This window comes from Melanotaenia boesemani, chromosome 19, assembly GCF_017639745.1.
Source record: "Melanotaenia boesemani isolate fMelBoe1 chromosome 19, fMelBoe1.pri, whole genome shotgun sequence".
Classification (NCBI taxonomy): Eukaryota; Metazoa; Chordata; class Actinopteri; order Atheriniformes; family Melanotaeniidae; genus Melanotaenia; species Melanotaenia boesemani.
The window spans coordinates 6351867-6368107 of NC_055700.1; the positions used below are offsets into that span (position 1 = coordinate 6351867).

General features: G+C 35.4%; 1 protein-coding gene across 2 annotated transcripts in view; it reads left to right on the forward strand.

The window, feature by feature from the left end:
* The window catches only part of s100z (S100 calcium binding protein Z), a 29312-nt gene extending 18997 nt beyond the window's left edge, over positions 1 to 10315 (forward strand). Inside the window, exons 1-3 of one of the 2 annotated variants that reach the window (XM_041970347.1) lie at positions 7446 to 7461; positions 7580 to 7748; positions 9835 to 10315. In XM_041970347.1, coding sequence (XP_041826281.1) covers positions 7608 to 7748; positions 9835 to 9990 — 297 coding nt within the window. In that variant the 5' untranslated portion in view covers positions 7446 to 7461; positions 7580 to 7607 and the 3' untranslated portion in view covers positions 9991 to 10315. Of the gene's footprint in view, positions 1 to 7445; positions 7462 to 7579; positions 7749 to 9834 lie in introns of those variants that run through there. The other variant, XM_041970346.1, reaches the window with a different exon arrangement.
* Positions 10316 to 16241: the final 5926 nt, after the last annotated feature.

Consider the following 16241-nt stretch of genomic DNA (forward strand, 5'->3'; position numbering starts at 1 on the left):
TATATATATATATATATATATATATATATATATATATATATATATACAATGGGGGAAATAAGTATTGGACACGTCAACTTTTTTCTCATTATATTTATTTCCAAAGATGCCATTCATGTGACATTTCTTCCAGACACTGGTATTAACTCAAATAATCCACGCATGAAAAGAAATCACAAGATTCAAATCCATAAATAGTGATTATGTGGAATTAAGTGCAATAACACAGGAAAAAAGTATTGAACACACTATCTGAGACTCGTTTAATACTTTGTGGAGAAGCCTTTGTTTGCAATGACTGCTTCCAGACGCTTCTTGTATGTATGAACTAATCGCCCACACTGCTCAGGTGTGATTTTTGCCCATTCCTCCGCACAGATTGTCTTCAAATCTTGAATATTCTTTGGTGCCCTCTGGTGAACCCCTATCTTTAGTTCTTTCCACAAATGTTCAATCGGATTTAGGTCAGGTGATTGACTGGGCCATTCTAACACATTGATTTTCTTTTTTTTTAAACCATTCGAGAGTCAACTTTGCCGTGTGCTTCGGATCATTGTCCTGTTGAAAGGTCCAGCCACGTCTCATCTTCATCATCCTGGTGGATGGCAGCAGGTTCATCTCAAGAATGTGCCGATAGATGTTTCCATTCATTGCTCCTTCAATTATATGAAGTCTGCCAGTACCCCGAGATGAGAAACAACCCCACGCCATGATGTTTCCACCACCAAACTTCACTGTTGGTATAGTGTTATTTGGGTGATGTGCAGTGCCATTTCTCCTCCAAACATGGTGTGTAGTATGACAGCCAAAAAGTTCAATTTTGGTCTCATCTGACCAGACAACATTCTCCCAGTATTCCACAGGCTTATCCAGATGCTGTTTAGCAAACTGTAAACGAGCTTCAACATGCCTTTTTTTGAGGAACGGAGTCTTGCGGGCTGAACGTCCATAGAGGCCATGGCGGTGGAGTGCATTGCCTATCGTTTTCTCTGTAACACTTGTACCTGCTGCCTCCATGTCCTTCTGGAGCGCTTTCCGGGTGGTCCTTGGCTCTTTGAGAACTCTTCTGACCATCTTTCTGACTCCCTGGTCAGAAATCTTGCGAGGAGCTCCTGTGCGCAGCCTGTTGATGATAAGGTGATGCTTCTTCCACTTGCGGATAATGGCCCCAACGGTGCTTACTGGAATACTCAGATTCTTTGAGATAAGTCTATAACCAGTTCCATTCTGATGCTGAGCAACAATCAGGCTGCGAAGGTCTTGAGAGAGCTCCTTGCTTTTACCCATCATGAGATGTGTCTTGTTTGACTACTTAGTAAAAAAAACAACCTGTTTATAGGGCCATCAATTAGCACTAACCCAGCTGATGTTGGTTTGCACTTATAGGAAGTACAAAGACTAATTACTTTCAGGTTTGAGATGGTATGGTGCCTTTCCTTGCCAAACTATACAGCTTTCCCATGGTGTGTTCAATACTTTTTTCCTGTGTTATTGCACTTAATTCCACATAATCACTATTTATGGATTTGAATCTTGTGATTTCTTTTCATGCGTGGATTATTTGAGTTAATACCAGTGTCTGGAAGAAATGTCACATGAATGGCATCTTTGGAAATAAATATAATGAGAAAAAAGTTGACGTGTCCAATACTTATTTCCCCCATTGTATATATATATATATATGACACTGTTGTTAAAAAACAAGTTAAATTCAAAGTTGTTGTTTGTTTTGACTTTTTGTAAAACATTTGTATAGTTTTTTGCAACTAATGTCATTTTATCCATTTTGTATGTAAAACTATGCAGGACCGCTGCAGGCAATACAACTTAACCTATAATTTTCCAAAATCATGCATCATGTCTCTAAGACATTGTCAACAAAATGTCCACTATAGGGAGCAAAAATCAGCTGTGATCAGCACACTTTCTAATACTGGCCAGCAGAGGGCAGCAGAAATTAACCTTAAAGTAAAGACGGTCACTCATGAAACCCTGTGAAAAAACCAGTAGCTGAAGGGAACTCCAAATAATTATGATAAGTAACTTTTATGACTGTGATAAGTAACTTTGCTATCATAATGATCATAATCGTCCCTTTAGGAAGGACAAAAAAAAGATTCTGTAATACCAGATTAAGGTCACTGACTTGTTTATAGTATATTTTATTCAATCCAAGATACATGTACCAGTTGCATCTTCAAAGTGAAAATTAGGTTCCAGATCATATTATCCATCCCTAGTAGGAAGGGAAATTAAATATTACACATGGAATTGCATTCATCCTCCAACCAAAAGATCCTGGTTGTGAAGACGACTGGGTCTCTGTTGTCTCTCACATCTCTACATGCCCCCACATGCTCGGGTAGCTTTTGCTGGTGAAACAGCATCACTGAAAACCTGAAGAGATGTGGTGATTTAAAAATCCTCTGAACTCATATTCCCTGTAGATAAGCAGAAAATATCACTCCAAGCCACTGTGTGTTTTGCAGAGCACACACACATAATAAACAGCAAGCAAAACATGAAGAGATACTGAATGAATTTGAACAGAAAATTTCTGACAATCTTTTACTGTATGTGTGTGTGTGTGCGCGTGTGTGCATGTGTGCAATGTGGCCTGCTATGATGTTTAGCTGTTTCCATAATGCAGCTGACCAGTGGTAATTAATTTTCATCAGTCAGTCAAAGTCAGAGAAGAGAATTTACATGACTAACTTCTCAAATATAAAAAAAAGTATGGCTGTTTGCACATTGTCACAATAATTAGTTTGTAAATCATTAAAAAAACAACATCTCTGGATCTGCTTTACCACTTGTCACTGGTGTCGTTAAAATAAACAAAGCTGAACTTAGTGTTACACTAGACCACTGCTGGGTGCCAGCAGGTGTCCGATAACATAATGACAAGCTGTGATACTGTAGGCCAGCAGTCTGCAACCTTTACAATCCAAACAGATATTTTTCCTTCAGCTAAATATAAAACTTGTTTAAAGCCGCAATGTTACAAGACAACTTATCATTTTTATCTATATTATATATATCATATATCATATATCATATCTACTATAGGAAATTTGTTGTAAATTTTTAAGAACCACATTTTTATTTATATTTTTAGGTTCTAAAACAAAGACAAACATAAAACTTTTGCAAAAACAGGATAGACAGACTTTCTTCTATAGGATGTAGATATTTGTGGGAAATTGTGTTTATTATGCTTCATAGTTTTCAACCTAATGACAAAGTACCAGTAATATATATATATATATATATATATATTACTGGTACTTTTAGTGTCACGTTATTATTATTATTATTCCAGAAAAAAAACTGGGAAATTGCTAAAAATCTGCATTTGTTTTTGTATATCTTTAGTTAGTGTTTAAGCATCTATTAGGAGCCGTTGTGAAAGGTTCAGAGTGCCACAGACCCCTGGTGTAGGCATTGGTACACATTAGTTTGTGTTAGGAAGAAAACTCATGCACAAATAATATATTGTGATCTTTAAAATCTTTTATGTCAAATGAAAAATTAATAAAATCATGAAAGAAAGACTTGTAGTGCAAACCTTGTAGTGGAAACTGTAGGTGTGAGAGAAGTACTGGAGGCTTGAAGCCACACAGTTGGTCTTCTATTGATGTCAATGCTCCATCTTGCAATTATAAAGAAAATAATTTGCTTTAAATTTAAATGGCCACCCCAGTTGCAGGTGCTTCACTCTTTCATTAAATTTAAGTTGGTCATTTTTGCACAAGATTATTGATTAATCTGAAAACACACCTTCACTGCTCTTGAGTTGTTTCAGATTGTGGAGATTTAAAGGAACTGTTAGACTGATTTTCTGCTGACTCTACCAACGTTTTTATTTATTTATTTTTTTTTAGACAGAAAATGACCTCATGAAAGAGCATAACATGAAAGCATGAAAACAATAATTACTAACACAAATTCTCCAGCTTCGTTAGTGCTCAGAGTAGATCTTCTCTGTAACAGTCTTGTTAAAGCTTGAGTGCAAACAGAAAGGAAACATCATATTTTTGTCCTTTTAGTGTCTGTGAGGACGCTGCAGAGGACCTGAGGGTGAATGTAAGTGAATGTAAAATGAATCATTTGTCATGTAGGAAGGAGACAAACCTTTTTATAGGCAGGGAGCATCAATCCCCTTTAAAAAGCATAAAATCCCAGTGCAACTTATATTTTGTCTTTATGTCAGAATTTAATGTCAAAGCAGTTGACATAGTTTATTTCCATAAATGATGGCTCATTCTGTTTAAATTAAATTGGTGAAATTTTGTTTTTAAGGCTCCACAGGCGACTTCCTGAGCAACACTGACAATCTGACGCTGTGAGGGGAAACAGTTACATCACTTCAACAAATGGAAAATTATTTTATTGATGACAGTGGAAAGAAGTTGCAGGTACACCTGACAACTGACATCCCTCAGGTGTTGCCTGTGGGGGCTAAAGGTTTAACAGTGTTATTCTCCTCTGTCAGTTATGACACAGTGACAGAGGAGGAGGTTTGAGAGGGACCATAGGACACAAAATGACAAAGGATGAAAGCTGTGGTTGCTAAAAATAAACCCAACAATGAGAGCATGACAATTCTGAAACACAAGGTGAAACAAAGAACAAAGACAGTGAGCAAAACAGCAAAGCCAGTCACAAGCAGTTTCATTTTTCCTCTGGAGCAGGAACACATTTGATTTATGATAAGTAGCATCAATATAAAGCAGTGTGAAGTAATACAGTACACTTTAAAGGACAAAGACCTGACCGGGATGGGCAAATGTTTTAGTTTTAAGGCTTGTTTGATTTCCTTCTCACTATGCCTGCCATGCCATGCCATGCCATGCCATATAGATTTTTTGTCCTCATTGGGAAATTTTCTTGGACTGATGTTGTTGTATTTACTGCCTTTACTTAATCAATAAGGTAATAATATAGAACACAATCATCAAACCATACAACAAAAGTAATATATATCATATGTAGATATATTGTACATGATCCATTTTGGGAGAAAAAAAGGAAGAAGAGGATGCATAATAATAAAAAAATAAATAAAGCAAGATACTACTATGCATTCTTAGCACGTTCGTCCTCATCACCTTCATGGGAAACTGTACCAAAGAGCATAGATTCTGCTTGTGCCAAGAGATTCTTGTATCTATAGATTCTCTCCAGAAGCATGATTTTCTGGTTTACAGCAAACACCCTAAGTCTATAAGTAATAAAGTCTTTGCTGCAAATGAGAACACAGATAATCATTCCTGTTGAAGAGGTAATCAACTTAATTTCCAAGATACCTATAGAATTTAACCTGGTTGATTTCTTTATTATGGATGGTCAACCCCCCGCTTGGGGGGACTGTAAACCAAGCAAGGACCCTTCAGTGTCCCAGGCTGAGTGTTGCTCAAGGTAATTATGTTGCCTTGTTTCCTGCTTGCACAATAATTTGCATGAAGAGGAAAAAGTACTGGTGAGCTGACACAGTCTTGGGTGCACCTCTACTAATAAATCTTAAACTGGACAGCGTGTTGCTGATACTGACATTTTTGAGTTCTGTTTGTTAAAGAACAAGTTAAAAAAAAAAAGAAGAAAGCTCCCAAAACAATAATTCTTTTTTATTATCAGCCACTGTTATCAGATGTGTTTAATGCCCATAACATCACTGAAACTATGGTGAAAGGTGGATTATTACTGATATGAGGTCAATAAGGAGACCAAAAATGTTGAGGCTTCCTCAAATGAGAGGCTTTAGAGGTAGAAATCATCAACGGTGACATGGGATGATTTTTTTTTATTTTATTTTTACGTTATCATTCTTAAATTACTGTTACTGATGATTGCTGTTCATCATGACAGTTAAAACACAATAAGGTAAAAAACTAAACAAGGAAGATATTTTACTAATTATGACTAGAAAATGGAAACGGCATTATAGTTTGTCAGATTTTTTACTTCTTATGGAAATCATTAGAAACCTTTTTTGAGTAATCTGAATTATTGATTAACCAATAAAATAAAATTAAATAAAAAAAAAAAACTTTAAAAATATATTGGGTAATTTGACCTCCTTACCTCTAATTTGTTGTTGACCCTTGTAATGTCCCAGTGTTGTTACACCTTGTACCTCTGAGTTCTGACCCTAGTTTACCTCTTATTTAAAATATAAATTATTAATCAATTCTTTGTCACATCTTTCGTCTGACATGAATGAAGTGTAATGAAGACAAACCCATAACTTTCAGATTATTTAGTGAGTAAAAATGATTACAAAAGGATTTCATTTTGGGTCAAAATGACCGGAGGGTTGATAGAAGTCAGCAGCACTGGGCAACACCCCCACTACCACCAGCACCATTATTCATGTACTCATCTTATTTAGATTCAAGTTAAGTACAGTCATTTATACAACTTTTTACACCCCAAAGTTCATACAACTTATTTAAGATACAACTAGATTAAAAAGTTATACACACTAAGAATATTCTAATAAACAAATGTTATATTTTACAGTGAACATCAGACTGGTTTAACATCGGAGCAAACGTTGCTGTGTATTACAAGTAAAATGCACATCCTACAACTGGCTTAAATAAGAAATGACCACGATGACATCCCTATGTCATCATGGTTTATTTCTCATGAGTAAAAAAAAAAAAAAAAAGACGAGCAAAAACAAAAACAAAAAAACTCTCCCCTGAGCCCAGTTTGTAGTCTGGTTTAAACTGGTGGAGTGAAAATGTTTCCCTTGTATGTTTGTATGTTAACAAGAAAAATGAATTTTACCTCAAGTGTGTTATTAGTTTTAAGATTTAAAAAGTGTAGATGACAATGGATTTAATTTATTAAATCTAAAGCTAATAAAGTGCAAAATATCATATATATCTAATTACACATTTCTCCTGGTGAGGCTCTCATTTATCAGAGGCAATAGATTTTCTTTATTTATTAAATTACACAAAACCTTTTTTTATTATTTTTTTTATTTTTGTCATGTTATATATTGTAACACAATGTTTTCATGTGGAAGACCTTTTCATGACTCATTGTGTTGAATCATTAAAATCATTAAAAGCCAGCCATAAAAGATGAAAAAAATGTGTCGTCCTTAATGACTGTCCTCCTAAAAGCACAGACATGTTTTAACCCATCCTCCTAGAGTGACTTTGGGGATGTAATGAGTGATGCAGACACACCTGTGAAGGCCCATGCATGGCCCAGGTCTTGATGAATGCCCATGAGGGCTCCAGGGCTGCATCAGTGCATGTTTTGTTTTTCACTTAACAATACTGATTAAAATCTGGAAAGGAAGATGGTTACCATGGGTTTTTCACCTGTGGAATTAATTATCTCCACAAAGATAGAGGATGGCCCACTTAGCTTCTCTTCATTTCCTAATAAACAAGCTGTGCTGCAGCATCTTTCTTCACATTTGAACAGGACTCTAACCAGGTGAGAACACTTCTCTCATCTAAGAATAATTACTTTATTTCTCTCTCTTATGTAAGTACAGTTTTAGAGTTTATAAAGTGTGAAAACATTTGTTTTTGTTTTTTTCTTTTCCACAAAGCTGCAAGAGTTTTTATCCTTCCAGCAGAATGCCAAGCCAGCTTGAGGGTGCCATGGACGCACTGATAACAGTTTTCTACAACTACTCTGGAAATGATGGCGATAAACACAAGCTCAACAAAGGCGAGCTGAAGCAGCTCTTGAACAGCGAGCTCACGGACTTCCTCATGGTAACATAGACATTTTATTATCCTGGTTACACTATCTGCTTGTTTATCATGCACTTAAATTTTATTAATTTGGTTAGAGATTTCTCAGCATCTCAGAGGACACTTTGCTTTTGCTTTATTCACACAAAGGTCAAATTAAAGGATGTTTTCAGATGATTTAGTATTCTGACCTTGTAGAGGAAATTGATTTTTTACTGATTTTTATCCTGCTGTCAGAGTGTAACTGCTCAGGGCTCTCACATCATAGCACATTGAGAAATAAAGGATGTGGAGAAGGAGATTAATAAGGTCATTTGAGATAAGTCCAGGTTCTGAGTCTGTGTGATAGCAACCAGGAAAGACTGACTTTGGAGTGATTGAGACCAACGCATCCTCAAAGCAACCAAGATCTTAAACCTCTGATGCCTTTGGTTGTCTTTCTCTGCATTGCTTGTCCTCCTTCATGAGAATGGGAAGCCTCAGGTGTTCACACACCATGATGATGATCATCATCATCACTGGCCCATATCACTTCCAAATATAGACAGCCCTACGATGTCATCACATCCCCCTGAGCTATAGTCACCTCTGAGAATAGATGTAGCAGCAGTAAGACATTCACCATCAGTTTCGGTTGACAGAAAACTTTGATATTTTATTTATTTATTTAATCGAGACAATGCAAATAAATGATCGTTGTTGCAGGAATACAAAATGTCAATATCTGTAGCCCCAAGGCACTTAAATAAAACTTTATAGACAATATTGCATAAATAGAAATAAAACAATACAAACAAAACAACATGCAATTGTTTGTTTGAGCTGAATCTTAAAGTTGGGGTAGTAGACATCTGCAAAGAAACTGTTTACTTCTATTTACTGACAACACAGTTTGTCCCAGTGTAGTGCATCCACAGGGAACTCCTAGTTTTTCTAATAATGCCCTGGTACCAATACCACTGTTAGTCTTCTCAGTGGCAGATTCATTTAAAGGATAAATGCCAAGTCTATGCAAACCCAATGCAAACTTATTCTGAAGTGATAAAATTGTCACAGCTGACTACATGATATTTTTCCAGACAATAAAAATATTTAGATTTTCTATTAAACACCTAAAAAGAAGTGCTGTTACAGCAAAGTAATACAGTGTTTGGTGTTGAAAAAAATTACTGAGTAAAAATCATCTTAGAGGTACTGTCTAAAGGTTCATTTGGAATATAAGAATTTCAGATGATTAACGGTTGTTTTTCTTTGAACATTCAACAACAAGATTTAAAATCAAATGAGCACATTAACTGAATAGCATGAATTGCATTAATTAATTTATGCAGTTAATGTGAAGTTAATTGCACATGACATGAAACGCAGATGTTTCTGAACATTTTCTGCTTGTGTAAAAATGACTACATCATCTGCATATACTAGAATATTTTGACACACATTAGCTAAATTTGTACATGGAGTGTAAATTAAATTGGTTTAAGAATAGAGCCCTGTGAAACCTCTAAAAAGTGGTTAAGCTAAAAAGTTTTTCTCTCATCAACACAAAGATATATATATTTTTTGTTCAATAAATAAAATTTAATCAAAGGAGAATTTCTTGATTTATTTACTAATTAAAAATATGTAGGATTTGTTGTTGAGCTTTTGCTCTTATTCTAAACTCAAAGGGAGCTTTAAAAACTGCTGGATATAATGACATAGCACATTGATATCAATAAAACGTCATGCTGCATGTTAATACCACACATTTTCTCTCATTTTATAGCCACAAAACCTTTCCATGAGCATTAACTCCAACCTTTTTGCATTGTTTGATGCTCTACATAAAAAAGGGGGCTGATATTTTCTGGTTGAGATGCATCATTGTGGGTTGAATTTAAATCTTACCACGTAGTGAAACAAAGATTCTGCATCTGAGGTCAGAGATGGAAAGGAAAGCCAGTCGTGTTCCTCAGTCTTGAAGCAAAAGGTGAAACCAGAAAATGTTGTATGTGATCTTATACACAGGTCATTTAGCAGCACCATCTATCAGCTTTCCATTTCTGTTCTGAGCCACCATGAACAGCGGTGTTATAGTTCCTGCTTTTCTCTGTTTGCTTTACAGTCTCAGAAAGATCCGATGCTGGTGGAGAAAATCATGAATGACCTAGACTCTAACAAGGACAACGAGGTGGATTTCAACGAGTTTGTTGTATTGGTGGCCGCCCTGACTGTCGCCTGCAATGACTTCTTCCAAGAGCAGAATAAAAATAGCAAGTAGATGCATGCAGAATATCAAGTGTAAACTAAATATAAATCCCCAACTAGTGATCTTATCACATTTAATGTCATATCAACTAATTATTTAGAAATTTTCCCAATGTAAGGTTGTGAATTAAATTAATCTCTCTGACTGATCCAAACTATTATCATGTTCATTTTGCAATGAATCAGTGTAATTCAACCAACTCTGATTAAGCTCTAAAACTCTTTTAGTTTTGTTTGTTATTGTTAGTTAATTCAGTGATTTCCTCTAAAAATATCTTTGTCATCTAAAGCTGTGTTTGTATGTTAGCTTTTGTCCCAGCAGATCTCCCAGCTCAGACTGTCCTCCCAAAATTGTAAATGTCAGATGTTTTATTTCTAATATTTCACTATATATATATATAATATTTCTTGTTACCTGTCTGTTCAGCTCCCTTCCCCAAGGAGAAAGATTTTTTTTCCCCTCATGAAGGTGCAAAGGTGAAGTTATGGAAAATGCAGTTCATAATAAACATGTCAAGTGTCCACCATGTGTTTCAGTGATGATGGTTTAACCTTTGTATTACATTCAGGAATTTGCATTCAGAATGTACCATTGGTACCAGATGTCCCGTGGGTGGGATATGACAAAAGAATATGTACTTTGCCAAGTCTACCTTCTATGTACCTGCACATGTGATACACCATTGAAAAGGGAAGATTCTTGAGATGTGAATGATGTATATCATTTCAGGCTATAATCTTGACTGTAGGGTCAGTATAAACACTAATTTCAGACCAGTCACCAATGCAATTTATCGTTGAAGCTATACTCCAGTAGCAGATGATGCCACGACTAAAAATGGTTCTGTCTACAATAAGTCTTTTACCCAAAACAACCTGTTTTATGCAAAAATTTTAAATTGTTAAAGGGCAAGACTTGTTAAGACATTCAATTTGAAATATGTTTAAATATGTGCATTTAAAGAGCTGCTCATCTAGACTTATTACCAGATATTTCTCTTTGTCTGAATGCATCCTCAGGAAAGTCAGACTTTTGAGCTTTGACAGCTAGTGTGTGACTGTAAAATGTGTAAAATCAGCTTTCATTTCACCTTTCTGTCACTGCTTATTTCTTCAGGCAATATAAGCTTTTTTTTTAAAGAAATTACTACCAAATCTTGATAATGCATGGCGATCCCAGTCATCACAGACCACCTGGGTCCAGCAGCTGACATGTCTTTCCCTCAAGTAACAAACTAATATTCTCAGCTCAGGGACCACAAGAATGACTGAAGCTTTGAGGGTTTTCCTCTGTAAGATTTATTTCCTAAAATACCAAAGCAGATAGTTTATTTGCAGTGACATCCACTGCTGTGACGTGGGAGAAAATTACTGAAACTAAATACAGCGGCAAGTGTGATTCTTTTATGTGCACAGATGGTGCCTGCAAAAACCCACTTCGTTACAATGCAATTTGTCTCTGATTGGCTGCAATCGAGCGGGATAATCACCCATGGGAAGATGCCATGCAGTAATTATGTTTTTTGTTGCATTTATAAAAGGTTCTAATCAATCCTGAGTGTCATTTGATAATTTTTAAATGTGGATATTTATATTCCCGCTGATTGCCCTCTTTCACTCACAATCTAGAGAACGTTCATGCTATTGTTTCCTCATTTCCTGAGAACGTCAAACTTCCAACAGAGGAAACTTTTTCCTGAAGATAATTTGAGTCATGACCAGCTCATCACTTCCGGTGTTGGTAAAATCATCCAGTTAGTGTAGAGGCAAATTATGAAACAGTTAAGACAAAGACGACTGCACCTGAAGTGCGTATGCAACTTTTTAGCAAGTTTCCAGCCTGTTCACAGAAAATTATCCCACAAAGACTGTCTTAAAATTTTCTAGTTATTGTGTAGTATATTTGCTTTGCATGAATACCCACTTGTTTTATCACACAGGCCGAAACCTTCATTACAGATGGCTCAGGGTCAACATTAAGCTTTGCAAAAGTCTTGCATGGTGTTAAGTTAGCACTACATACTGAATCATTAAATTACTACAGAATAAGTTTGCAAATTTCATTTAAATGTTTTCATTAATTTGAATTTCATGAAATATTTGAAGTGCTGTGTTTATGAGTCCACAGTGCCAATAATTGGGTGTTGAAAAACCATGAACAGCACAAAAATAAAAATTTTTAAAGGTTGTTTGGTCCATTTAAAGGTTGCCAGGACAGTTTCTCCTCCCTACATGTGTCACCCTTCCAAATGTAGCCGCCACCTGTGACAAATGTCTTTCAAATACGCCTCAAGCCCTTATCTGCCCCATGCTGTCCTATCCTCTGTTTCGTCACTTTGTGCGTCACCGTTTCATAACTCCTCATCATGAGTGACCTGCATGTGTATAAGATTCCCTCTCTCTGTGCTTTCAATATCTTAGCTTTATATATTTAATAAGTTTGTGCTGAGATGTCAAATTAAATAAATTCATAGATTTTACCGGATATTTGAGGTGTTTATAGTGTGTATTTCTGTGTGCACTGTGTGTTTCCTGTGCATCTGACGTAGTCCTCATAATTCAGATATTTCTCCTGTTATGCATTTCAAAATATTTGGAAAGATGTCTGTACAAGTAAACAAGTGAATAATTATACAAAACAAAATGCAATAATTATTCCTGCAAAGAAACATCTAAAAAACCATCATCCTTTCTGAAAACAGATTAGACAAAAGAAAGGAAAAAGGAAAAAAAAAATGTTGAAGCAGACACGTAATAACTGATAAGCACCTGTTGTAATCGTTTTTTTTTTTTTTTTTTTTTTTTACTCTGTCTTATTTATGCATATGAAAAATTAGAAAAGCGTATTTCACAGCCTTGAAACATTCTGTAATTTAGGAGTTTGGGTGAAAATCATGGCAGGTGTGGGTAAATGTTCATTTAATTACAGACGTATTTGACATATAAGATACATAAAAACAATATTGCATACTTATAAAACAACAATTGGTCTTCTAGGCATGATTAATTTGTGGACCATCGTCCTGTTTATCATAGTTTCATCCCTTTTTGTCCTGACACTTAAAAGAAAAGTCAGATAAGTTTAGTTGAACCAAAGCCCACTGCTACAGTGGGATATCCAGGTTGTCAGAAAGTGTTAAAGACATAAATCAATGTTATTTAGTATACAAGGCAATCAGAGAGAGTGAAAGTGAAATAATAAACATAAAAGTAAAAAAAAAAAACGGCACCAATTAGTCAGAAAGGAATGATTCATACTGCATCTGATGAAATGCAAAGAGTCATTTTGAGAGGAAGGTGGTGAGTTTGATTTTTAAGGGCAGGGCACTAACTCCTTAAAATAGCTCGAATGCAGCCAGAGGCGGTGGATTTGTTGGCAGGACGGAGTTAATAGCATTCAGGACCTCGCTGGTGAATCTCACAGAGACAATTATAAAAAGGACATCTGCAGTGAGACAAAGTGTTGACAAGATTTGGATGCATGTGTAGAGTCTGAGGAAAGTCAGCACTGGTTTTTTCTACTAATATGTAGAAAAATATAAGATTCTTTTACTGATTTTTGTCTTTGTGATCACATTGTATACATGTTAAAACTGTTTTACAGTCACATTTAACATTCTTGACATGCTGGACATATACATGATTATATACAGCAATAAATGGTTTATAACACGGTTTTGTGGAGTGAGAGTGGTTGTGTAACATTAATAAGGACATTTTAGACACTGATAGTGAACATCTCATTGTTGCTGCTCAGTAACAGTTGATGCAGGAGTGAAGCACCAGAGGAAGCGGATTTTCCTGGAATATGGTGTGGTGGTCCCTCGGGAAATTATGATGGAGCACAGGTGGAAAATTCTGTCTTGAATAGCATTTATCCTCATCTGTTTCTCACAGTCACAACAGAAAAGTGTAAAAATAAAAATAATGATTAGCTTTTTCATCATTTTAAATTGTGATTCATAGTGTACAGTCAGATGTTTTAGTCATTTAAAAGACTGTAAGAACTTTTTAGATCAAGTAAAGGAAGAAATTACTACATGAATATGGATGTGTGGTATTTTGAGGTACACAGCGCTGAGCGTCTGTCTGCTCAAAGCTCATGCTGAGTAGCAAATTATTGATAAATATTCGCTTTTTGAGAGGCAAGAATCAAATGTCAAACTTAATTTTGTCAATATGTAGAGCAACAGAAGGGCTCATTATAACTGACATCATCAAAGTCTGCCTGTCAGTCCAAAACACTCGGTTCTGTTTGAACAATTTCACCGTACACAAGAATGTGATGTGAATGAAACACAGCTTCTACTGGGTTTTAAGAGGATAAGACCTGATTCATGTTCAGACTATAGGAAATAACTAAAACAACATATTCTATATTATTCAAATTACGGTCTAAAAGCATCAACAATTTTTTTTTTTTGTTGGAATACACAGGAGATCAAAATGATGACACCAAGCAGCTGCTGCATGTGATTGTAGTTAATTGAAGTCAGTGACTCATATTTTGTTTTACAGTTTAATGAATTAGAAATCCAAATTTCAAGCTGAGAAAGGTAAAATCAAAATTAAATAAATTAAAAGGAAGCTTTTAAATGATGATTTTAGAGGGAAAGAAAATCTAAATTTGATCCTTATTTTCCCTAAATTTGATTTATTATAATATTAATTAGTAAATTAATGAATAAATAAATAAACAAATGATAATGGGAAATATTATTACCTTGTCATGGTAATAATATAGAAAAGTACTGACTAACCATTTAATAAATTTTTACTTTCTTGAGTAGCCAGGCACCCTCACATGCTCACTGAAGTGGAATGAGTGAAGACCTCTAGTGGTGCATGTTAATACAGCTCACGTTTGTCATGTGGCTGCAGGTGGCTATCAGTGATAATATACCTGCAAGCCTTTAATCACTGTTTGCCTCATTGGTTTGCACCATTCAAGCCATTATTCTTAGCAATATCGCCTGCTGTTTCCTCTAGAGTGGCAGTGGGTGGGGGTGGTGGCAGTTATATACCAGAAAGAGTCACCCATGACATCATTCAGTGTCCTTCCCTGTAAACCTGCATGGTTTTTGGTTGTCTGCCAAGGTGGGGCTTTTTGTGCATTGTGCAACACCAAAAAGCTGAAATGTATCTTTGTAAAGACTTCAAAGCAAAGCAAAAGTCACAGACTTAACTTTCAAGCTACCAAGTAAGCAAATATAAAATATGGCTTAAAATTCTGTTATCAATCCTGAATTTGTATTTTTACCTTCTGGTCATCCGATGAAGATGCCCAGACAAACAGGCTGGTAAAATGTTAAATGGCAGGTAGTTTATTTCATTTGTCATTGAGAGTTTAATTTGATTGCCATCGTAAGCTGCTAGTACTGCAGCCCATTGCTTATTTGGCTTACTGTTGTTTTATGAAATGTTTCGTAGTTTTTCTGACTATTATATTTATTATCATTGAGCTTTGAGGCTTTTTAATAGTCTGTGTGACCATGTCGGTGTTGTTGTTTTGAAATCCTGGCTGGAAACTAATTTCCCTTAATGGGACAATGAAATTACTTTGAAATAACATTATATTATATTTTTAATGTTTTTACAAGCTATGACCATCTTTAACAAATCTTTCATTTCTCCAAATATAATAATAATTTCATTTGAGGAAGCAAATGAACATTATCACTAGGAAGACTTTCTCTCCAGGTGTTTGTTGAATATTGCACCCAAAGCGATAGATGCGAGGAGCGTTGACACTCTAGATCTAACGGACTTCCCTCTGAGCATTTGGGAAATATTATTTTTCCAAAACAGAAAATGTGAAGTCACATTTAACAAAAGTTTAATGTTACTAAACACCACTCACCATCTCTTCTTTCCTCTTTAAAAGATATTTTTGTTCTACTCAAAAGCAATAATTAGCATTGAAACAATATTAGAATCACTGCTATGACAGTAGTGGAAATGTCATGAACCGGAAATGTAAAGAAACGAGGAAGGAAAACGCTGCAATTGCACAATTTTCTGCCATTTTTTCAAGATTCTTGTATATTATTTGTGGACAAACATATATGTTTTAGATTTTCTCATGAGGTCGTGGTGGCTGATGAATGAGGAAAAATGCAATTATTCCCATTATCATTGCAAGTTGCTCTAGCAGAGAAACACACTTATGAGTCCAGTGTTGTTGCACGTTTTTGTAGCAACTTGAAATAAGAGAAAAACCACAGCTGATTGCTTTGCCATGCAGTATTGTTTTATTACAAAAAT